This window comes from Hemiscyllium ocellatum, chromosome 16 (genome assembly GCF_020745735.1).
Source record: "Hemiscyllium ocellatum isolate sHemOce1 chromosome 16, sHemOce1.pat.X.cur, whole genome shotgun sequence".
NCBI classification, from domain to species: Eukaryota; Metazoa; Chordata; class Chondrichthyes; order Orectolobiformes; family Hemiscylliidae; genus Hemiscyllium; species Hemiscyllium ocellatum.
Window position 1 is genome coordinate 46,908,878 of NC_083416.1, and position 24,930 is coordinate 46,933,807.

At 47.1% G+C, this 24,930-nt stretch overlaps 1 protein-coding gene across 1 annotated transcript in view; it reads left to right on the forward strand.

Moving 5' to 3' along the window:
- LOC132823071 (collagen alpha-1(XXIII) chain-like) overlaps positions 1-24,930 on the forward strand; it is a 241,715-nt gene that overhangs the window by 180,302 nt on the left and 36,483 nt on the right. The window contains exon 16 of the mRNA XM_060836612.1: positions 11,776-11,829. Within this exon, the coding sequence (XP_060692595.1) occupies positions 11,776-11,829 (54 nt within the window). The remainder of the gene's footprint in view (positions 1-11,775; positions 11,830-24,930) is intronic.

Genomic DNA, 24,930 nt, shown 5'->3' on the forward strand with positions numbered 1-24,930 from the left:
CACTTCACTTGCCACTTTCGGAATGTTGTCAGCATGATGAACGAACACAGCTGAACTCCCATTCCCTGATCGGGAATCGACCTGGGCCGCAGCAGTGAAAGCACCGAATCCTAATTACTAGACCAGCACAGAAGGCCTAATCTGGTATATTGGTCAGTCAGGGCTTTCCTGATTGGACAAGTTAATAACCCCAATCAAGAACCTCATAGTTAATAAGGCCCACCTGGTTCCAATCGCTACATCTCTCTTCCTACTAGGTCTTTCAGGAGGACGTAGGCCTCCTCTTTTACTTGTAGCTTCTCTTGCATTTCTTCCAACCCAGTCCAATTACTCTGACTCAGGCACGGGCAGCGTGTATCAGACCATGGCTTATTACTTGCATCCTGAACATCTCGGGACAATTTCCTCCTTTTCTTCTGGCGGCAACAGCATCGAGGCTGCATCCATTTCAGACTCTGAGGTTTCCCCTCTGAGGTGGATGAAGGGGGAGCTTCTGCAGTTTCTGCTGGGCCTTCTGGATGTTCTGAGAGACCAGGTATATTTTGCTCTTGCCCCATTTTGCGAGTAACAGCTTTCAGATGATCCATATATTTGTTCTGGATGGTACCACCTACCTGAACTTCGTAAGTCATTGGACCTGACCTTGAATAAACCTCACCCCGCACCCAAACATCGCCATTCCCATTGTTCCAACACCAAACTTTATCCCCGAATTAAAATTGTATCTCTTGCTTAGAGGAGGCATTTGCCTGGCATTGGCATTCTAGCTGAAAATGTGTTGCTGGAAAAGCGTAGCAGGTCAGGCAGCATCCAAGGAACAGGAAATTCGACGTTTCGGGCATAAGCCCTTCATCAGGAATGAGGAAAGTGTGTCCAGCAGGCTAAGATAAAAGGTAAGGAGGAGGGACTTGGGGGAGGGGCGATGGAGATGTGATAGGTGGAAGGAGGTCAAGGTGAGGGTGATAGACCAAAGTGGGGCGGGGGCGGAGAGGTCAGGAAGAAGATTGCAGGTTTCGAACTCAGCACCACCTTCCTAACCTGCAGGAATTTCCTGTTCCTTGGATGCTGCCTGACCTGCTGCGCTTTTTCCAGCAACACATTTTCAGCTCTGATACTCCAGCATCTGCAGACCTCATTTTCTCCATTGGCATTCTAGCTGCCATTTTGCCTTCTCCCCACCCCACCCCCAGGTCTAGAAATATCAGGTTTAACCTGGTGCGGAGTCTTCTCCCCCATCAGCAACTCCGCTGGAGCTATCACTATTGTTGCTTGTGGAGTGGTCATATAATCTAACAAGAACCAGGACAGGTTGGTCTCAAATGATGCTGTAGGCTGCTTCTATAAGCCTGCCTTCAATATTTGGACTGCTTTTTCCACTAGACCATTGGATGAATGATGGTTTGGAGCTGTCCTTATGCCAAATGCCATTGTATTTTCGGAAATATTCAAACTCCCCGCTGGTAAATGATGTCCCATTGTCCGTGACCAATATCTCCGGGAATCTGTGTATCTCAAACGGTGCCCACAGCTTCTCAATCGTCATCCTTGAGTTCTCTGAACAAACCTTATGCACATCCCACCATTCTGAATGGACATCCACAATGACCAATTACATTTGATCTCGTAAAAGGACCAGTAAGAGTCCATGTGCAACAGAGTCCAGGATTTACCTAGTCATTCCCATGAATGTTCGGGGGCTGCTGGTGGCAGATTTTATCCTTGTAGGCACTCTGGGCACTGCCTCACCAATGCAGCTATGTCAGCATCCAACCCTGGCCATCAAGTATAGCTTCTTGCTAGCATCTTCATCTTGGAAACTTCTCGATGACCCTGGTGGAATTCAGCCAGTATCCAGCAGCAACCTTTACTCAGGACAATGCCCTTGCTCCCCATTGTAATATGCCGTCCTCTTGTGATCTGGTCTTGCCGGGTCCAAAAGGTTTCAATCCTGGTTGCGATGGCCTGTTATCCCTATTACTACTTTCGCTAGGACAGGATCTTTGTATCCGCACTTGTATATTGTCCGTGGTGACTGGAAGGACACCCAGAAAGTTTAAAACCAAGACTAACTCTTCCACAGGAGTCACCACCAGTGGAATATAGACCAGTGAGAGGCAGCTCAAGGCATCCACATTAGCCACTTGGCTTCCTGGACATTGTTCTAACATGTAATTGTGCTGAGAATAAGGGTCCTTCAGTGTGTTCTACTGAAGGTATGGGTGGCACCTCCTTGTCTTTCTTCAGTCGCCCTTGGAAAGCTCTGTTATCTGTTACTATGGCAAATTTCCATCCACAAAAGTACTGCTTAATATTTCTCACATCAAAAATCACTGCCCAACCTTCCTCCTTGCATTCGGCATCAACCGAAGTCGGGGAAGTGTATGCTAAGGGTGTTCCTCTCTGTTGGCCACCGGTGAGCCAACATTTCCCCAATATCATACGGGGAGGCATTGCATATCAGCACTACCTCTCACTTTGATTGTAAGGGGCTGATGACAATAGCTGATTTTTCACTCCCATTAAGGCTACTTCTGGGCCACGTGACCATTTCCAAGGCTAACCCCTTGTCCATAGTAGGTGTAAGGGTGCCAAGAATGGTAGCCAGGTGATGGATGAAGTTTCTATAATAATTAACCCAAGGAAACAACTAAGCTCCAGTATGGACATGGGAGCTGGACCTCCTTTGATCACCCTCACTTTCTCTTCCAACAGCCATAGCTTGGTGTTGTTGACTCTGTAACCCAAGTAGGTCATTTAGGGCACCTGGAGGACACGTTTTTTCCATTTTAGTGCCTGTCTGGAAGAAACGTTTAAACGTTATATCCAAGTTCTCCAAGTACTCTTTATTGGTCTTCCCTGTAATCAGTAAGTCATCCAGATAAATTGCAACCTGGGGTAGCCCTTGTAAAATACTCTCCATGGTCCATTGGAAAAGGGAGCAGACTGATAATATCCTAAATGGCAAACTTGTACATTGATATAAGCCTTATGAGTATTAATTGTAGCATACTTCTGGGACTTCTCATCCAGTCGCAATTGCAAATAGGCGTGGCTCACGGTCAGCTTCAACTTTGCATATATTCCTCTATGCAAGGAATTGGGGGCATTTATCTGGCTGTAAGATGCAGTTTATCATTTGCTTAAAATTCTCACAAAGATGAACCAAACCATTAGGTTTCACAATCGGTACACCCGGTGCTGTCCATTTTGCAAACTGCACTAGTTTGAAGATTCCTTCGCTCTCCAGTATCCTGATTTCCACCTCTACTTTTGACCACCAGGCAAATAGCACTGGGCAGGCCTTCCAAAGTCTCAGAATTGCTTCCTGATCAACATGGAAAGTGGCTTTGGCCTCTTGGATTGTCTCAAGCCAATCTTGAAAACACATCTGGGTATTTCACTAAGACTTCATTGAGGCATGCATTTTCCAGTGAAAAAGTTTAAGCCGATCAAGGTGAATATTTCTCAACCAATTTCATCCCAATAGGCTTGAACCTGAACCTTTTGTTACCATCAGTCATAACTGCACCAATTACTTCTCATAGGAAACCAGAACTGAAGTCCTTAATCTGCAATGGTTCCCCAGTGTATGTTCTCAGTCTGACTGAGGTCCTGAACAAGTTTAAGGGTTGGGGTCCCAAGTAAATCTTTTTAAAGACAGATTTTGCAACCACAGATACAGCTGCACTGGTATCGACCTCCATGGGAACTGGGTGACCATTTAACCAAATATTAATTAAATTGGCTTCAATTTGGGTGTCATTAAGCAACTTAGTTGTTCCAACCCACATGTAAGGGACCTTTCCAGAGGTTTGCACTTTCCTAGGTACTGGTCTCCAAGTTTTCTTACTCAAGTCAACCTTGTAGGACTCCTTTGCTGGTTTGAGCCTGCATACCAGCAGCAACTACAATGGATCACTGGCCCAGATCCTAAGGAACTGTTTGTCCTTGTTGTGGGGTTCTACTGTGGTTGGCCTAGAGTCCCTCTGCTCAGGATATGCCCAGCATGAGGCTCTGTGACTGCCTGTATTCTAGTGGTGTTTCCCAAGCTCAATCGGAAAGGTGAGGGTGTCCACTTCCATTGGGATGCCCTGTAGCTCCCATGCTCTACTTGCCGTATTTACTAATGACAATGACAGTTGCAATGCCTGTTCGAAGTCCAGTTGGGCTTTGGCTCGTAGGTGCTTCTGCATAGTTACATCACTAATCCCACATACCAAACAGCATCTCATTCAGGGTTATCACAAAATCACATACCTCTGCCAGTCATCATAACCTTGTCAAAAATTCCAATGTGGATTCCCCCAGTTCTTTCACAGCCGAACAAAATCGATAGCATCTCAGAATTAGAGAAGGTTTGGAGTCATACTATTTCTTAACTCTTAGAAGGTTTTAGTTCCTGGTGCCTCTGGGAAATTTAAGTCCCTTGTAACCAAATATGCTACAGGTCCATACGCACTCAGGAGAATTACTCATTCCAATGTCATTTGCCCAGAAAAATATCTCATTCTTTCAACATACTGAGCCCAGTCTTCAACAGCAGGGCTAAATGAGTCAGGCTTCTCAAATAGAGGCATATGGCAGGAATTACCCCAATTCCAAGATGACAGTTGCAAGCGAATATTCTTCAGGTACATCCAGTTTTCTCCTGACACGACTGAAATACCTGTACAGGGGCTCGTGTCCCATCATCCTTTATTTACTAGGCATCAGTACACTGGCTGTAGCTGGCCAGCTCGGAGTCAGTCCTCCACTGAGGAGATTCTAAATCCCCTGTTTTTTTTTTAAGTCTTTGCATGTAGGTGAGGACACAATGAAGAAACATCAAGTACAGAAAACTTTATTCATTGTCCACCACCAGGAAGAAAAAAAACATCTAAGTGGCCAGTGACAAGCAGTTCCCTACTCTTTAGGGGCAATATCAACGTGATCAAAGAAGTGAAGTGGGGGTAGGGATTAAATCAAAACAGAATTGGAGAGGGAAATAAGACGCTCTCCACCCTGCCAGGCCTTCCTGGTATTTGTAGATATCACGTTGTCCTTCTCCAGGGCACCCAGTCCCGAATGTAGCCACGGAAGAGGGGCAAGCAATCAGTCATAATGGCCCCCTCCACAGCCTGCTACCTGAACCTGTTAATGGCCAGTCTAGTCAGGCCCAGGAGCAGACCCACAAGGCGATCCTCTGACCTGTCTCCTAATTATAGAGTCCTAGAGATGTACAGCACAGAAACAGACCCTTCAGTCCAACTCATCCATACCAACCAGATATCCCAACCCAATCTAGTCCCATTTGCCAGCATTTCACCCATATCCCTCGAAATCCTTCCGATTCATATACCCATCCAGATGCCTTTTAAATGCTATAATTGTACCAACCTCCTCCACTTCCTTTGGCAGCTTATTCCATACACAAACCACCCTCTGTGTGAAAATGTTGCCTCTTAGGTATCTTTTATATCTTTCCCCTCTCACCCTAAACCTATGCCCTCTAGTTCTGGACTCTCCCACCTCAGGGAAAAGACATTTTCTATCTATCCTAACGATGATTTTATAAACCTCTCAGCCCCTCAGCCTCCAATGTTCCATTGAAACCGCCCCAGCCTGTTCAGCCTCTCCCTATAGCTCATATCCTCCAGCCCTGGCAGCATCCTTGTAAATCTTTTCTGAACCCTTTTAAGTTTCACAATATTTTTCCAATAGGAGGAAGACCAGAATTGCACGCAACATTCTAAAAGTGGCTTAACCAATGTCCTGTACAGCCGCAACATGACTTCCCAACTTCTGTACTCAATACTCTGACCAATAAAGAAAAGCGTACCAAATGTCGCCTTCCCTATCCTATCTCTCTGTGATTCTACTTTCAAGGAACTTTGAACCTGCACTTCAAGGTCTCTTTGTTCCAGCAATACTCACCAGGACCTTACCATTAAGTGTACAAGTCCTGCCCTGATTTATCTTTCCAAAATGCAGCACTTTGCATTTACCTAAATTAAACTCCATCTGCTACACCTCAGCCCATTGGCCCATCAGATCAAGATCCCATTGTACTCTGAGGTAACCTCCTTCACTGTCCACTACACCTCCCATTTTGGTGTCATCTGTAAACTTACTAACTATAGCTCCTATGATCACATCCAAATCATTTATATAAATGACAAAATGCAGTGGACCCAGCACCAACCCTTGTGGCACACCACTGGTCACAGTCCTCCAGTCTGAAAAGCAATCCTTCACCACCACCCTATCTTCAAGCCCCTTTGGTATCCAAATGGCTAGGTTCTCCCTGTATTCCATGAGTACTAACCTTGCTAACCAGTCTCCCATGGGAACCTTGTTGAACGCCTTACTGAAGTCCATATAGATCATGTCTACCACTCTGCTTCATCAATCCTCTTTGTTACTACTTCAAAAACCTCAAGTTCATAAGACAATATTTCCCACACACAAAGCCATGTTGACTATCCACAATTAGTCCTTGCCTTTCCAAATACACATAAATCCTGTCCCTGGCTTTTCCTTACCATCTTTCTTAAATAGTGACATCACGTTAGTCGACCTCCAATCTTCCGGCACCTCACCTGTGACTATCGATGATGCAAATATCTCAGCAAGAGGCCCAGCAATCACCTCCCTGGCTTTCTACAAAGTTCGAGGATTCACCTGATCAGGTCCTGGGGATTTATCCACTTTTATACGTTTCAAGCCATCCAGCACCACCACCTCTGTAATATGGACATTTTTCAAGATATCACCATCTATTTCCCCACATTCTAGATCTTCCATGTCTTTCTCCACATTAAATAATGATGCAAAATACTCGTTTAGTATCTCCACCATCTCCCGTGGTTCCACACATAGGCCGCCTTGCTGATCTTTGAGAAGCCCTATTCTCTCCCTAGTTACCCTTTTGTCTTTAATGTATTTATAAAATCCCATTAGGTCACTTTTACCCTAGAAGAAATCTCAATGATCCAGAAATGTGAACCCTTCTCCCCGGCACCAGCTCCTCAGCCATGCATTTATCTGCTCCATTTGCCAAAGCTATCTCATGTCCCCTTTTTGCCCTCCTAACTTCCTTCTTAATTATACTCCTACTGCCTTTATATTCTAAAGATTGACTCAATCTCTCATGTCCATACCTGACATATGCTTCCTTATTTGTCTTAATCAAAACTTCAATTTTCTAGTCATCCAGCATTCCCTACACCTATCAGCCTTTCGTTTCACCCTAACAGGATAGTGTCTCTAGACCCTTATCTCAATTTTGAAGGTATCCCATTTTCCTGCCATCCCTTCAACAGCAGACATCTGCCCCCAATCAACTTTTGAAAGTTCTTGCCTAATACAGTCAAAATGGGCCTTCCTCTGATTTAGAACTTAAACTTTTAGATCCAGTATATCCTTTTCCATCACTATTATAAAACTGATAAAACTATGGTCACTGACACCTCAGTCACCCGCCCTGCCTTATTTCCCAAGAGTAGGTCAAAATTTGCACCTTCTCTTCACATCCACATACTGAATCAGAAAATTTTCTTGTAACTCACTTAACAAATTCCTCTCCATCTAAACCCTTAACACTATGGTAGTCCCAGTCTATGTTTGGCAAGTTAAAATCCCCTAACATAACCACCCTATTATTCTTACAGATAACTGAGATCGCCTTAAAAATTTGTTTCTCAATTTCCTGCTGACTATTAGGGGGTCTATAATACAATCCCAATAAGGTGATCATCTCTTTCTTATTCTCAGTTCCACCCAAATAACCTCCCTGGATGTATTTACAGGAATATCCTCCCTAAGTACAGCAGTAATGCTATCTTTTATCAAAAACGCCACTCCCTCTCTTTGTCCCCTTTTCTATCCTACCGATAGCTGAAAATGTGTTGCTGGTTAAAGCACAGCAGGTTAGGCAGCATCTCAGGAATAGGGAATTCGACGTTTCGAGCATAAGCCCTTCATCAGGAATGAGAGAGAGTAGCCAAGCAGGCTAAGATAAAAGGTAGGGAGGAGGGACTTGGGGGAGGGGCGATGGAGGTGGGATAGGTGGAAGGAGGTCAAGGTGAGGGTGATAGGCCGGAGTGGGGTGGGGGCGGAGAGGTCAGCAAGGAGATTGCAGGTTAGGAGGGCGGTGCTGAGTTGAGGGAACCGACTGAGACAAGGTGGGGGGAGGGGAAATGAGGAAACTGGAGAAATCTGAATTCATACCTTGTGGTTGGAGGGTTCCCAGGCGGAAGATGAGGCGCTCCTCCTCCAGCCGTCGTGTTGTTATGTTCTGCTGGTGGAGGAGTCCAAGGACCTGCATGTCCTCGGTGGAGTGGGAGGGAGAGTTAAAGTGTTGAGCCACGGGGTGGTTTGGTTGGTTGGTCTGGGCGGCCCAGAGATGTTCTCTGAAGCGTTCCGCAAGTAAGCGGCCTGTCTCACCAATATAGAGGAGGCCACATCGGGTGCAGCGGATGCAATAGATGATGTGTGTGGAGGTACAGGTGAACTTGTGGCGGATATGGAAGGATCCCTTGGGGCCTTGGAGGGAAGTGAGTGTGGAGGTGTGGGCGCAAGTTTTACATTTCTTGCGGTTGCAGGGGAAGGTGCCGGGGGTGGAGGTTGGGTTGGTGGGGGGTGTGGATCTGACGAGGGAGTCACGAAGGGAGTGGTCCTTGCGGAATGCTGATAGGGGAGGGGAAGGAAATATATCCTTGGTGGTGGGGTCCGTTTGGAGGTGGCGGAAATGACGGCGGATGATACGTTGTATGCGGAGGTTGGTGGGGTGGTAGGTGAGAACCAGTGGGTTCTGTCTTGGTGGCGGTTGGAGGAGCGGGGCTCAAGGGCGGAGGGGCGGGAAGTGGAGGAGATGCGGTGGAGGGCATCGTCGATCACGTCTTGGGAGAATCTGCGGTCCTTGAAGAAGGAGGCCATTCTCTGAAGCGTTCCGCAAGTAAGCGGCCTGTCTCCCCAATATAGAGGAGGTCACATCGGGTGCAGCGGATGCAATAGATGATGTGTGTGGAGGTACAGGTGAACTTGTGGCGGATATGGAAGGATCCCTTGGGGCCTTGGAGGGAAGTGAGTGTGGAGGTGTGGGCGCAAGTTTTACATTTCCTGCGGTTGCAGGGGAAGTCTTAGCCTGCTTGGCTACTCTCTCTCATTCCTGATGAAGGGCTTATGCTCGAAACGTCGAATTCCCTATTCCTGAGATGCTGCCTAACCTGCTGTGCTTTAACCAGCAACACATTTTCAGCTGTGATCTCCAGCATCTGCAGACCTCATTTTTTATCCTACCGATCGTTCTATCCTGGAACACTAAGCGACCAGTCCTGCCCATCCCTGAGCCACATTTCTGTACTTGCTATGATATCCTATATTCCTAACCATGCCCTGATTTCATCTGCCTTCCTTGTTAGGCCTCTTGCATTGAATAAATGCAGTTTAATTGATCAGTCCTACCTTGATCTCTGCTTTGTTCCTGCCTGCCCTGACTGTTTGACCTCGCTCCTTTTCCCAACTGTACCAGTCTCAAATTGATCTCTTTCCTCACTATTTCCCTGAGTCATACCTCCCCTCCACCTTATTAGTTTAAATCCTCCCAAGAAAATCTCCCTGACAGTATATTGGTCCCCTTCCAGTTCAGGTGCAATCCATCCTCCTTATACAGGTCACTTTTACCCCAGAAGAAATCTCTTTGATCCAAAAATGTGAATCCTTCTTGCCTGCACCAGCTCCTCAGCCATGCATTCATCTGCTCTATCCTCCTCTTCTAACCCTCACTAGCTCATAGCATCAGGAGTAATCCAGATATTACTACCCTTGAGGACCTCCTTTTTAAATTCCTGTTTAACTTTCTATATTCTCCCTTCAGAATCTCACCCTTTCCCTTCCTATGTCATTAGTACCAATGTGTACAATGATCTCCTGGCTGGTTTGTCTCTCCTTTGAAGGATATTCTGCACCCTGTCTGAGACATCCTTGATCATGGCACCACGGAGGCAACACATTATTCTGATTTTTCGTTGCTGGCTGCAGAAACATCTGTCTGTGCCCCTGATTAGACAGTCTCCTAACACAATTGATCAATCACTTGGAACCTGATGTACTCCTCATTGTATTAGGGCCAGTCTCAATACCAGAAACCTGACTGTTCGTACATCATTCCCCTAAGAGTCCACCACCCCCTACATTTTTGAAAACAGCATATTTGTTTGAAATGGGGATAGCCACAACAGACTCCTGCACCTCCTGCCTAGCCCACCCCCTTCCTTACCCAGAGGTAACCCATCTACCCAACTCTATCTGTGCCTTTTCCCCCTTCCTATAACTACCATCCACCCCCCCACCCAGCAAACATTGCACGTTGAATTGAAAGTGGCCCAAGTTTTTTTTTTGTCCCCCAGGGGACATCACTTTGGTAAAAGGTGATTTCAGTTTCTTGCTATCCATCCTGTCTCTGTCTCTCATGATTTTGTAGCCCTCAATCAGGTCTTCCATCTTTTTAATGAAAATAATCCTAATCTACTCAACCTCTCTTCATAGCTAGTGCCTTCCTGGTGAACCTCCTCTGCGCCCTCTCCAAAGCATCCATGTCCTTTTGGTAATGTGGCAACCAGAACTGTACACAGTATTCCAAATGTGGCTGAACCAAAGTCCTACCTATACAGCTGTAATGTGACCTGCCAACACTTGTACTCAATACCCTGTCTGATGAAGGAAAGCATGCCAAATGCCGCCTTCACCACTGTATCCAACCTGCGTTGCTACCTTCAGATGTCTATATGACTTTAAACAAAATTCCTCAGTTCAAAATCAGGAGTGCATTACCTTTTTGAAAGAAAAACTTACCCACCACTCCTACATATAGAGATTTTGAGTATCAAATAACATTTCCTGTACCTTTAAACATTGAAAAACATACTTCCTTTGTCCATGGCCCAGAAATTGTTTCATCAAAATAAAAAGGTTCCCATTTTCCTGCACCTGATGTAAACTGTTTGACCAATTGGAACAAAAGTCAGGAATCCAAATTTTAAAAAGCAAATGCTGGAAATACTAGCTGCATTCTTTAAATTAACTATTTGTACTACATTTGCGCTGGTGTGTGCTTTTGGTTCCTCAAGTATTTCTAATGGGCCTGCACTGATATATATAAACATGTATGTTAGAACCTTGGGTGATGCTCAATACGGAAAGATTGAAATGTATTTATTTATTGTCACATACATCTTGAAGATATGGTGAAAAGTGTTTTGTCACCACAATCAAGCATTTTGAGTTACAAAAATAAATTATTTGATAAGAGTACATCTTCTGTTCAAATTGGGTCTCACACACGGCTCCAGGGCTTCTGCAAAGTGTTCTGGGCCTCCAGGAATCCCACTCCGGGAGCAGCAATGATGACACAGATGCCCCAGGAGACCCTTGCTCTGCTGCCATTGCCACCTCCCCAAGTCTAGGCTCCAGGCTTACCACTCCCAGGAGATCCCTCTCTGGGAGCCGCTGCCAACAGTCTGGGTTCCCGGTCTACCTAGTCTGCTGCCATCTTGGACCCATGTGTATTGCATCGCATATTTGTTCTCTCACTAGTTTATTATTGGACTCAGCATTTCTAAATTCTTGGATCTTAAAGTTTCTGGAATGAAAACTCCAACCAGTCCAAATATTCAAGCCACTTTTAACAGCTCAGTACTAAAACTCTAAATATGTTTATTAGATTAAGAATTATTTTCCACTTGAGAGTTATGCGCAGTTATTATCTCATACATTCAGAACAACGATTCTTTTCAGGGTTTCCCAGGACTGAGGGGGCTGAAGGGAGACAGAGGTGAAAAAGGAGTCAAGGTAAGAGACATAATACAACTATTAATTTAAAAGTGAAATTGAGAATAAATTCGTCAATTGTACCATTTTTATTTATGATTGTAATGGGTCAGAAGAAGACAAAAGTGATTGTTAACTTTCTTTAATGTTTTCATCTGATATAGACATTGTTGATTGGACCTTTATTGTCCATTCAAGTTGTCCTTGATAAACTGCCTTCTTAAACTGCCATAGTCCATTTGATATAGATGGGCCCATAATGTATTTAGGAGGGGTAGTTCCAAGGATTTTGATCCAGTGACACTGAAGGAATAGCAATGTATTTCTAAGTCTGGATGGTGAATGATTTGGAGGGAAACTTACCATGTTTCCATATATCTACTTCCTTGTCCTTCTATAAAGTAGTGGAATTGGGTTTAGAAGATGCTGTCAAAGAACCTTGGTAAATTTTTGCAGTTCAGCTAGTAGCTACCGTACTGCTGCCAAGAATTGATGATAGAGGGGTGAAGGTTTTGTGGATGTGGTGTCATTCAAGCAAGCTTTGTCGTGGATGGTGTTAAGCTGCTTGAGTGTTGTTGGAGCTGCATTCATCCAGACAAGAGGGGAGTGTTCCATCACACTCCTGGCCAGTGGTGGAAGGGTTTGGGGAGTTGGAAGATGAATTACTTAGAATCATAGAGTCCTAGAGGTGTACAGCACGGAAACAGACCCTTCGGTCCAATTCATCCATGCCGACCAGATATTCCAACCCAATCTAATCCCACCTGCCAGCACCTGGCCCATATTTCTCCAAACCCTTCCTATTCGTATACCCATCCAGATGCCTTTTAAATGTTGCAATTGTACTAGCCTCCACCACTTCCTCTGGCACCCTTTGAGTGAAAAAGATGCCCCTCTGGTCTCTTCTATATCTTTTTCCTCTCACCTGAAACCTATGCCCTCTACTTCTGGACTCTCCACTCCAGGAAAAAGATATTGTCTATTTATCCTGTCCTTGCCCCTTATGATTTTATAAATCTCTATAAGGTCACCCCTCAGCCTCCGACGCTCCAGGGAAAACATCCCTAGCCTATTTAACCTCTCCCTACAGCTCAAATCCTCCAACCATGGCAACATCCTTGTAAATCTTTTCTGAACTTGCTGCAGGATTCCTAGCCTCTGCTTTTGTAGACAGTATTTCTATCTAATTCAATTTCTGGTCAATGGTGTTCCAGGGTTTAGAACGTTTAGAAAGAACAGGGAGGGTGGAAAAAGATGAGGGGGTGTAGCATTGCTAATTAGAGAGTGCATCACAGCTACAGAAACGAATGTCTACTAAGTCAGTAAGGGTGGAAGTTAGGAACAGCAAGGGAACAGCCACCGCAATGGGGGTTTTCTACAGACCACCTAAGGACAGTAGAGAGATTGAAGATCTCAGGCGAGCAGATTCTGAAAAAATGCAAAAGTAGCAGGGTTGTTGTTATGGGTGATTCAACTTTCCCAATATCGGCTAGAACTTCCTAAGTGCACATGGTTTAGATGGAGCCATTTTTCTCAGGTGTGTTCCCTTACTCAGTATGTAGACAGACCGACGAGGGGAGAGGCCATTTTGGATTTGGTGTTCTGCAGTGAGCCAAGACAGGTGTCAAGAATCTTGCGTGGGAGAGCACTTAGGTGAAAGTGATCACAACTGCCTCACATTTAGCATAGCCTTGGAGGGTGAAAGGAGCGGTTACCGAGGGAAGGTATGAAATTGGAGAAAAGGAAATTATGACGTTATCAAACAGGAGTTGGGAAGTACAGACTAGGAGCAATTGTTCCACAGGAAGGGCACAGCAGACATGTGGAGACTATTTAAGGAGCTGTTGTTGCGAGTGATGCACAAATTTGTTCCTCTGAGACAGGTAAGAAGGAGTAAGATTAAGGAACCTTGGATGATGAGAACAGAGGAACTTCTCGTCAAAAGGAAGAAGGCAGCTTATGTAAGGTGGAGGAAGCAAGGATATAGAGTCATAGAATTGTACAGCATGGTCCAACCCGTCCATGCCGATCAGATATCCCAACCCAATCTAGTCCCACCTGCCAGCACCCACCCCATATCCCTCCAAACCCTTCCTATTCATATACCCATCCAAATGCCTCTTAAATGTTGCAATTGTACCAGCCTCCACCAATCCTCTGGCAGCTCATTCCATACAAGTACCATCCTTTGCGTGAAAAAGTTGTACCTTCGGTCTCTTTTATATCTTTCCCCTCTCAACCTAAACCTATGCACTCTAGTTCTGGACTCCCCCACACCAGGGAAAAGACTTTGCCTATTTATCCTATCCATGCCCCTCATAATTTTGCAAACCTCTATAAGGTCACCCCTCAGCCTCCGACGCACCAGGGAAAACATCCCCAGCCTGTTCAGCCTCTCCCTGTAGCTCAGATCCTCCAACCCTGGCAACATCCTTATAAATCTTTTCTGAATCCTTTCAAGTTTCACAACATCTTTCCAATAAGAAGGAGACCAGAATTGCATGCAATATTCCAACAGTGGCCTAACCAATGTCCTGTACAGCCACAACATGACCTCCCAACTCCTGTACTTAATATTCTGACCAATAAAGGAAAGCATACCAAACGCCGCCTTCACTATCCTATCTACCTGCGACTCCACTTTCAAGGAGCTATGAACCTGCACTCCAAGGTCTCTTTGTTCAGCAACACTCCCTAAGTGTATAAGTCCTGCTAAGATTTGCTTTCCCAAAATACAGCACCTCGCATTTATCTGAATTAAACTCCATCTGCCACTTCTCAGCCCATTGGCCCATCTGGTCAAGATCCTGTTGTAATCTGAGGTAACCCTCTTCGCTGTCCACTTTACCTCCAATTTTGGTGTCATCTGCAAACTTACTAACTGTACCTCCTATGCTCGCATCCAAATCATATATGTTAATGACAAAAAATAGAGGACCCATGACCGATCCTTGTGGCACTCCACTCGTCACAGACCTCCAGTCTGAAAAACAACCCTCCACCACCACCCTCTGTCTTCTACCTTTGAGCCAGTTCTGTATCCAAATGGCTAGTTCTCCCTGTATTCCATGAGATCTAACCTTGCTAATTAGTCTCCCATGGGGAACCTTGTCAAACGCATTACTGAAGTCCATATAGATCACATCTACTGCTCTGCTTTCATCAATTCTCTTTGTTACTTCATCAAAAAACTCAATCAAGTTTGTGAGACATGATTTCCCACGCACAAAGCCATGTTGACTATCCGGGATCAGGCCTTGCCTTTCTAAATATATGTACATCCTGTCTCTCAGGATTCCCTCCAACAACTTGCCCACCACCGAGGTCAGGTTCACTGGTCTATAGTTCCCTGGCTTGTCCTTACCACCCTTCTTAAACAGTGGCACCACGTTTGCCAACCTCCAGTCTTCCGGCACCTCACCTGTGACTATCGATGATACAAATATCTCAGCAAGAGGTCCAGCAATCACTTCTCTAGCTTCCCACAGAGTTCTCAGGTACACCTGATCAGGTTCTGGGGATTTACCCACCCTTAACCGTTTCAAGACATCCAGCACTTCCTCCTCTGTAATTTGGACATTTTGCAAGATGTCACCATCTATTTCCCTACAGTCTATATCTTCCATATCCTTTTCCACAGTAAATACTGATGCAAAATATTCATTTAGTATCTCCCCCAATTTCTTGGCTCTACACAAAGGCTGCCTTGCTGATCTTTTGAGGGGCCCTATTCTCTCCCTAGTTACCCTTTTGTCCTTAATATATTTGTTAAACTCCTTTGGATTTTCCTTAATTCTATTTGCCAAAGCTATCTCATGTCCCCGTTTTGCCCTCCTGATTTCCCTCTTAAGTATACTCCTACTTTCTTTATACTCTTCTAAGGATTCACTCGATCTATCCTGTCTGTACCTGACACATGCTTCCTTCTTTTTCTTAACCAAACCCTCAATTTCTTTAGTCATCCAGCATTCCCTATAGTTACCAGCCTTCCCTTTCACCCTGACAGGAATATACTTTCTCTGGATTCTTGTTATCTCATTTCTGAAGGCTTCCAATTTTCCAGCCGTCCCTTTACCAGCGAACATCTGCCTCCAATCAGCTTTTGAAAGTTCTTGCCTAATACCGTCAAAATTGGCCTTTGTCCAATTTAGAACTTCATCTTTTAGATCTGGTCTATTCTTTTCCATCACCAGTTTAAAACGAATAGAATTATGGTCACTGGCCCCAAAGTGCTCCCCCACTGACACCTCAGTCACCTGCCCTGCCTTATTTCCCTAGAGTAGGTCAATTTTTCACCTTCTCTAGTAGGTACATCCACATACTGAATCAGAAAATTGTCTTGTAGACACTTAACAAATTCCTCTCCATCTAAACCTTTAACACTATGGCAGTCCCAGTCGATGTTTGAAAAGTTAAAATCCCCTACCATAACCACCCTATTATTCCTACAGAAAGCTGAGGTCTCCTTACAAGTTTGTTTCAATTTCCCTCTGACTATTGGGAGGTCTATAATACAATCCCAATAAGGTGATCATCCCTTTCTTATTTCTCAGTTTCACCCAAATAACTTCTCTGGATGTATTTCTGGGAATATCCTCCCTTAGCACAGCTGTAATGCTATCCCTTATCAAAAATGCCACTCCCCCTTCTCTATTGCCTCCCTTTCTATCCTTCCTGTAGCATTTGTATACTGGAACATTAAGCTGCCAATCCTGCCCATCCCGGAGCCATGTTTCCTTAACTGCTTTGATATCCCAGTCCCATGTTCCTAACCATGCCCTGAGTTCATCTGCCTTCCCTGTTAAGTCCCTTGCTTTGTCCCTGCCTGCTCTGACTGTTTGACTCACTTCTGTTCTGAACTGTACCCATCTCAGATCGATCTCTTTCCTCACTATCTCCCTGGGTCCCACCCCACCACCTTACTAGTTTAAATCAAGGAGTTCTAGCAAATTTCCCTGCCAGCATATTAGTCCCCTTCCAATTTAGATGCAATCCGTCCTTCTTGTACAGGTCACTTCTACCCCAAAAGAGATTCCAATGATCCAAAAATGTGAATCCTTCTCCCATACACCAGCTCCTCAGTCATGCATTCATCTGCTCTATCCTCCTATTCCTGCCCTCACTAGCTCGTAGCACTGGGAATAATCCAGATATTACTATCCTTGAGGACGTCCTTTTTAAATTCTACCTAACTCTGTAATCTCCCTTCAGAGTCGAAACCTTTTCCCTTCCAATGTCGTTGGTTCCAATATGGACAATGACCTCCTGCTGGCCCCTCTCCCCCGTGAGAACATTCTGCACCCTCTGAGATATCCTTGATCCTGGCACCAGGGAAACAACACACCATTCTGCTTTTTCTCTAGTGGCCACAGAAACATCTATCTGTACCTCTGACTACAGAATCCCCTAACATAATTGATCTCTTGGAAGCCGACATACCCCTCGTTGCATTAGAGCCAGTCTCAATACCAGAAACTTGGCTGTTTGTGCTATGTTCCCCTGAGAATCTATCACCCCCTACATTTTCTAAAACAGCAAACCTGTTTGAAATGGGTTTATCCACAAAAGGCTCCTGCCCTAGGTGCCGACCTCTCTCACCTATCCTGGAGTTAACCCACCTATGTGACTGTATCTGAGACTTTCCCCCCTTTCTATAACTGCCATCCATCACATACTGTAGCTGTTGCAAATTCCTCATCGCTTCTGTTTGTCTCTCCAACCGATCCACTCGATCTGATAAGAATCGTATCCAACAGCATTTGTGGCAGATATAATCCGCAGTAACCCTTAAACTCTCTTTAAACTCCCACATCTGACAAGAAATACATATCACTGCAAAGGCCATTTTTGCTCCTTCACAATCCACAGACCCTGAAACTAACACCATTTTATTTCTCTACAAACACTGCCCCAGGTTAAATTAATAGCTATGGCTTATATTTTAAGTTTAATCAGGCGACTTATCTCCAAAAAACATCTAATCAAGAAAGAATCCACTGTACCCACTACTGCAGCCTTTCTGTTGGACAGACTTAAAACAACAATTAACTTATCTGATTCTGTGCTGTGAACGTTGCCCAACAGTTCCTCCAAGATCAGTTGTTAATTTCACTATTTGTTAATTTTCCCAGATGCACTCCGATGTGCAGCGATACATGAATTCAAACAGCAAAGGCGGTAACTGTGCAGGTTTTTTCTCTCCCTCTCTGTCTCCCTCTCTGTCTCCCTCTCTGTCTCCCTCTCTGTCTCCCTCTCTGTCTCCCTCTCTGTCTCCCTCTCTGTCTCTCTCTCTGTGTCTCTCTCTCTGTCTCTCTCTCTGTCTCTCTCTCCTGCACTGTCCTCACCATGTGCTTCCTTTGTCTGCCCTTCTCCCTTTTAAAACTGCTGTTGTTTTGACTTTTTTTTCCAAAGTTCCAAAACAATACAACAGCATATAAAACAGCAATTGCTGCTCCTGGAATTTGAGGAAATCACCTCCAACACCTAAAATACCTCAAAAAAACGAACAGCTCCTACAGCCAGAAATTTTTCCCGTCCTCCATCTTGGATTACCAAGAATCCTAGCACAGCTTTAGAGGATTACAGGCTTGCTAGAAAGAAGCTCAGAATTGGACTGAGGAGAGCCAGGAGGGAGCATGAAAAAGGTTTGGCAAGAAGGATTAGGGAGAACCCAAAGGCATTTTATTCATACGTGAGGAATAAGAGAATGATCACGGAGAAGGTAGGGCCGATCAGGGATTGTGTAGGGAACTTGTGCATGGAGTCTGAGCAGATAGGGGAAGCCCTAAATGAGTTTTTTGCTTTGGTTTTCATCAAGGAAAGGGAACTTGTTGCAAATGGAAACTTAGAGGAGCTGGGATACAGTCTTGACCAGATCAAGATTGATGAAGATGATGTGCTAGACATTTTGGAAAACATTAAGATTGATAAGTCTCCAGGGCCAGACCAGATTTATCCTAGGCTGCTCCAGGAAGCGAGAAAGGAGGTTGCTGAGCCGCTGGCGAGGATATTTGCCGCCTCCACTCTCCACAGGAGTCCTACCAGAGGATTGGAAGGAGGCGAATGTTGTTCCTCTTTTCAAGAAAGGTAATAGGGAAATCCCTGGCAATTATAGACCCAGTCAGTCTTATGTCTGTGGTCAGCAAAGTTTTGGAAAGAATTCTGAGGGATAGGATTTATGACTTTTTGGCAAAGCATAGTGTGATTAAAGGCAGTCAGCGTGGCTTTGCGAGGGTCAAGTCATGCCTCACAAATCTTATTAAGTTCTTTGAGCAGGTATCAAGACAGGTTGACGACGGTCGAGTAGTGTATGTGCTGTATATGGCTTTCAGCAAGGCATTTGATAGGCCCATGGTAGGCTCATTCATAATGTCAGGAAATATGGGATACAGGGAGATTTGGCTATCTGGATTCAGAATTGGCTGGCTGACAGAAGGCAGAGAGTGGTTGTAGATGGAAAGTATTTTCCCTGGAGGTCAGTGTTGAGTGGGGTCTCACAGTGCACTGTTCTTGGGCCTCTGCTCTTTGTAGTTTTTATAAATGACTTGGATGAGGAGGTTGAGGGGTGGGTTAGTAATTTTGCAGATGACACAAAGGTTGGAGGTGTTGTCGATAGTATAGAGGGCTACTGCAGGCTACAGCGCGACATATTCAGGATGCAGAGCTGGGCTGAGGAATGGCAGATGGAGTTCAACCTGGATAAATGTGAAGTGATGCATTTTGGAAGGTCGAACTTGAAGCTGAATATAGGATTAAAGACAGGATTCTTGGCAGTGTGGAGGAACAGAGGGATCTGGATGTGCAAGTACATAGATCCCTCAAAGTTGCCATCCAAGTGGATAGGGTGGTTCAGAAAGCATATGGTGTTTTGGCTTTCATTAATAGGGGGATTGAGTTTAAGAGCCGCGAGGTTTTGCTGCAGCTCTACAAGTCCCTGATGAGACTACACTTGGAATATTGTGTCCAGTTCTGGGCGCCCTACTATAGGAAAGATACAGAGGCTTTGGAGAGGATGCAAAGAAGGTTTACCAGGATGCTGCCTGGACTGGATGGCTTGCCTTATGAAGAAAGGTTGAAAAAGCTCGGACTTTCCTCTCTGGAGAGGAGGAGGAAGAGAGGAGACCTGATCGAGGTGTACAAAATAATGAGAGGAATAGATAGAGTCAATAACCAGAGGCTTTTCCCCAGGGCAGGATTGACTGGTACAAGAAGTCATAGTTTGAAGATATGGGGAGGAAGGTATAAAGGAGACGTCAGAGGTAGGTTCTTTACGCAGAGAGTTGTGGATGGATGGAATGCGTTGCCAGCTGTGGTGGTGGAAGCAGAGTCATTGGGGACATTTAAGCAACTGCTGGATATGCACATGGATAGCAGTGAGTTGAGGTGTGCGTAGGTTGTTACTATATTTTACATTAGGATTAAATCTCGGCACAAGACCGTGGGCCAAAGGGCCTGATATGTGCTGTACTTTTCTATGTTCTATGATAACCTCCCAGGATATTGAACGTAGAGTCCCAGCAATGGTCGCAGACACAGCCACAAACACATCTTTTTGACAGGTTCCACCTTTGCCCTGCACAGGACAATGTTAAAGAGATTATCTGAGGAAGGGGGGTTTCAGTACACCCCTGTGTAGAACTACAGGGAAGGTGTGGGGGGAGAGAGCTAGAGCGGGAGGTCAGTCATTTGGAGATGGTGCCTGGCCTCCCATCGATGTCCAGGACGGTTCTCGGCAGCATCTCGGTGAACCGAATTTACTTTAATCACTGTAAACAAAAGACGAGATCGGTGATGGAAACAAGTCTTTGATGTAATGTTTCTATTGGAACCTCGAGATCTCCATCGGATAAATCTGATATTCAGATAATTGATATTCGGGTAATCGAGGTTCCTCTGTACATGGAGAGACCTTAACACTGATCCAGCTCCCTCAGAGCCAGCTCTGAGTGAACAGGATGTCTGACACCCCAGTTTTTTTTTCCCCCCACTGAAATATAAAGGCTGGCATTCTGTCACCAAGTCAACCTTTATTTACACATCTGTAGGACATGACACTGATGTAGTTGGCACAGAGCCAGCTACTATAGGGAGCAGAATCCCTGATACACCTGTTTTTTGAAAGTGAACAGGGCATCTGACACTCCTGCTCTTTTTTTTTTGAACAGAATGTCTGACTTTTTTTTTAACACTCCTTTTTTTTTCTTTTCTTAAACCCCCACACTACCGCCTAACAGTGGTGGTGCTTATTTTTCCCCAGCACCCATGTTGTGCAGGTGTGAGACACAGTGAAAGACACAAGGTGTGCAAACCTTTATTCAATTTCCACCACCATGAAGAAGAGAGTCCTGCGCTTTTCTATTTGCTTTTTTTTCCTTTTTACAAAGTGTTTGAATCTTTATTCAGTTTCCACCACCAGGGAGGAAAGAAACACCTGAGTGGCCAGTGACAAGCAGAGCCCTTCACATCAATGGGCAATGCTGTGTGATCAGTGAAGGGAAGGGCAGGGATTAAATCAAAATAGAATTGGACAGGGAAATAATACACTCCACTCCCTGTGGCACCCACCTCTCCCTGAACAGCTCAAGGGTGTTGGTGGACACCGCGTGCTCTTTTTCCAGGGACACCCAGGCTCTAACATAACCGCAGAAGGGGGGCAGGCAATTGACTCTAATGACCCCCTTCATGGCCCGCTGCCTGGATCTGTTTATGGCCAATTTGGCCAGGCCCAGGAGCAGACTACTCCTGTACTTTTTTTTTTCTCTTACTGCTAACCCTCACACTACTGCCTAACTGCGGTAGTGCTTATTTTTGTCCCCAGCACCTGTGTATATGCAAGTGAGACACACAAAGCACACAAATCTTTATTCAATTTCCACCACCAGGAAAATAGGAAAACACCCGAGTGGCCTGTGACAAGCAGTGCCCTTCACATCAAAGGGCAATGTTGTGTGATCAAAACAGTGAAGGGGAGGGCAGTGACTAAATCAAAATAGAGTTGGAGGGGGAAATGATGCACTCCACTCCCTGAACAACTCCAGGGTGGTGGTGGACACCGCGTGCTCCTTCTCCAAGGACACCCGGGCCCTAACGCAACTCCTGTACTTTTTTTTTCTTCTTTTTTTGTGTGCGTGTGCAGGTGTGAGACACAGTGAGAGACAAGGTGTACAAATCTTTATTCAATTTCCACCACCAAGAAAAGTAGGAAAACACCCGAGTGGCCTGTGACAAGCAGTGCCCTTCACATCAAAGGGCAATGCTGTGTGATCAAACAGTGAAGGGGAGGGCAGGGACTAAATCAAAATAGAGTTGGAGGGGGAAATGATGCACTCCCTTTTTGATTTTCTTAAAAACCTGCGGCGCCCACCTCTCCCTGAACAACTCCAGGGTGTTGGTGGACACCGCGTGCTCCTTCTCCAAGGACACCTGGGCCCAAACGTAACCGCGGAAGAGGGGCAGGCAGTCAGCCCTAACGACCCCCTCCACGGCCCGCTGCCTGGACCTGTTTATGGCCAGTTTGGCCAGGCCCAGGAGCAGACCCACGAGGAGGTCTTCAGACCTGCCCTCCCTCCTCCGCACCGGGTGCCCGAAAATCAGGAGCGTGGGACTGAAGTGCAACCAAAAGCAGAGGAGAAGGTTTTTAAGAAAAATCAAAAAGGGAGTGCAAACGCCCACACCCAAAATACACATGGTCCACGGACTCCACAGCACCACAGAACAAGCAGTTGGGCTGGGAGTCCGTGAACCACCGCAATCTGCGGTTGCAGGGGACTGCTGCGTGCAGCACCCTCCACCCCAGATCCCCGAGAGAAAGGGGGAGGACTCCTGCGTAGAGGGCCCTCCACTGGGGATCCCCACCACCCGGTGGCAAATGGGCACGCCAGGGCGTGTCCGGGCGGTGGATGAGGGAGAAGAGGTGGACGGTGTGCAGCAGCAGTCGGTACAGGGCCCGCCTTTTAACGTCCTTGAAGGGGACAAAATTAAAATTTCGGAGGCGGCTGAGGTTGTGGGGCACAGGCTCCCGCGGGAAGTACGGGACCTTGGGGCCGATGTGAAATTCCGTCCGGGCAGGGGTAAGCACGGACGGGATCCCACCGCACACCTGAGCGTCCTCCAACTGGTGCACTACGTCGGGTCCGAGCACCGCTGTTTTAAGGCGTCGGATGCCGGTGGCCACGTACCGGACGTCTACCGCTGCCCTGCTCGCTATGTCTTGCGGCAACGTCCAGCCCAGGCCCCCGGCACCCAGCACGTCCCCGACCCTGGTCACCCTCGCCGCCACGGCCCTCCCCTCCGACAGCCACTCGAACCCGCGAGCACGGAGGTGCAGATTCCTGAGCAACGGCTCCCTGACGACAGCCGCTACTCCTGCCGGAGGGTAGGCGCGACGCGATTCGACCGTGTTCCAGACAGTGATCAGGTCCTGGTAAAAGACAGGCAGCACCTCGAGGACGACCTCCAAACCGTCACGGTCGACGAACAGGAGCTGCGTGTCGTAGTTGAGGTTACGCACCTGGCGGAAAAAAATACGTCGCCAGGGCGCACCACCTAGGAGGAGGCTCGACGTAAAGGTATCGCTGCAAGGTCTGAAGGCGGAAGGTCGCGACCTGGGTGCGGACGCACACCAGCGACTGACCGCCCTCCTCAATGGGGAGACTCAGAACCTGCGCAGCGACCCAGTGCATCTTTTTGTCCCAGAAGAAGTCGACCAACGTTCTCTGGATGTCAGCGACAAAGCCAGGAGGAGGGACCAAAGTGACCAGCCGGTACCACAGCATGGCGGCCACCAGCTGGTTTATGACCAGCACTCGGCTCCTGTAAGATAGCACTCGGAGCAGTCCTGTCCAGCGGCCTAGGCGAGCCGAGACTTTGGCCTCCAGCTCCTGCCAGTTGGCCGGCCAGGATTCCTCGGTCGGGCTGAGGTAGACCCCCAGGTAGAGGAGATGGGTGGTACTCCAGCTGAACCCCCGAAACTCCTCCGGCAGGGAGTCCACCCGCCACGGACCCACCAGTAGCCCGGAACATTTGGCCCAGTTGATCCTGGCGGAAGACGCCGCCTAGTACACGGCCTGGCACTCGCGCATCCTCCCCAGGTCAGCCGGGTCGGTGAAAGTGAGGAGCACGTCATCGGCGTAGGCAGAGAGGACCACCCCCGCGCCCACGCCGCGCAGAACCAGCCCCGACAACCTCCTCCGCAAGAGGCGCAGGAAAGGCTCCACGCACAGGGAATACAGCTGGCAGGACAGGGGGCAGCCCTGACGCACTCCTCTCCCGAAGCGAAGGGGCGCCGTCAGGGACCCGTTAACTTTAAACAGACACTCTGCGGCAGCGTACAAAAGTCGGATCCGGGCGACGAACTGCGTCCCGAACCCGAACGCCCGCAGAGTCCCGAGCAGGTACTCGTGATCGACCCTGTCGAACGCCTTCTCCTGGTCGAGAGACAGGAAGGCGCTCGGCAGACCAGCCCGTCGACAGAAATGGATCAGGTCCCGGACCAGATGGACGTTGTCTTGTATCCTCCGGCCCGGGACCGTGTAGGACTGGTCCGGGTGAATCATGTGGGCCAGCACGGAAGCCAGGCGAGAAGACAACACCCTGGCAAAAATTTTGTAGTCCGTGCTGAGGAGGGAGACCGGACACCAGTTCTTCAAAGAACGAAGGTCCCCCTTCTTTGGCAGCAGGACGATGACCGCCCTGCGCCAAGAAAGGGGCAGCTCTCCGGCATTTAGACACTCCCCCAGGACCTGTGCGTAGTCGCTCCCCAGGACGTCCCAGAACGCCCTGAAGAACTCCACAGTCAGCCCGTCCAGCCCCGGGGATTTGCCCCTCGAGAGCCAGTCGAGGGCGCCGGTCAGCTCCTCTAAGGTGACGGGAGCGTCGAGCCTTCCGGCGTCCTCCGGGCTGAGCTGCGGCAGGTCCTCCCACAGAACTCTGCGAGCGTCCTCGCAGGACGGATCCGGAGAGAACAGGGCCGTGTAATAGGATCGGACGTGGGCCCTGATACCCTCCGGATCCGAGACGAGGGACCCGTCGTCGGCCAGCAACACAAGGAGCTGCTGACGGGTGCCGCGCCTTTTTTCCAGCGAGTAGAAGAAGGGGGAGCCGCGGTCCAGGTCCTGGAGGAGC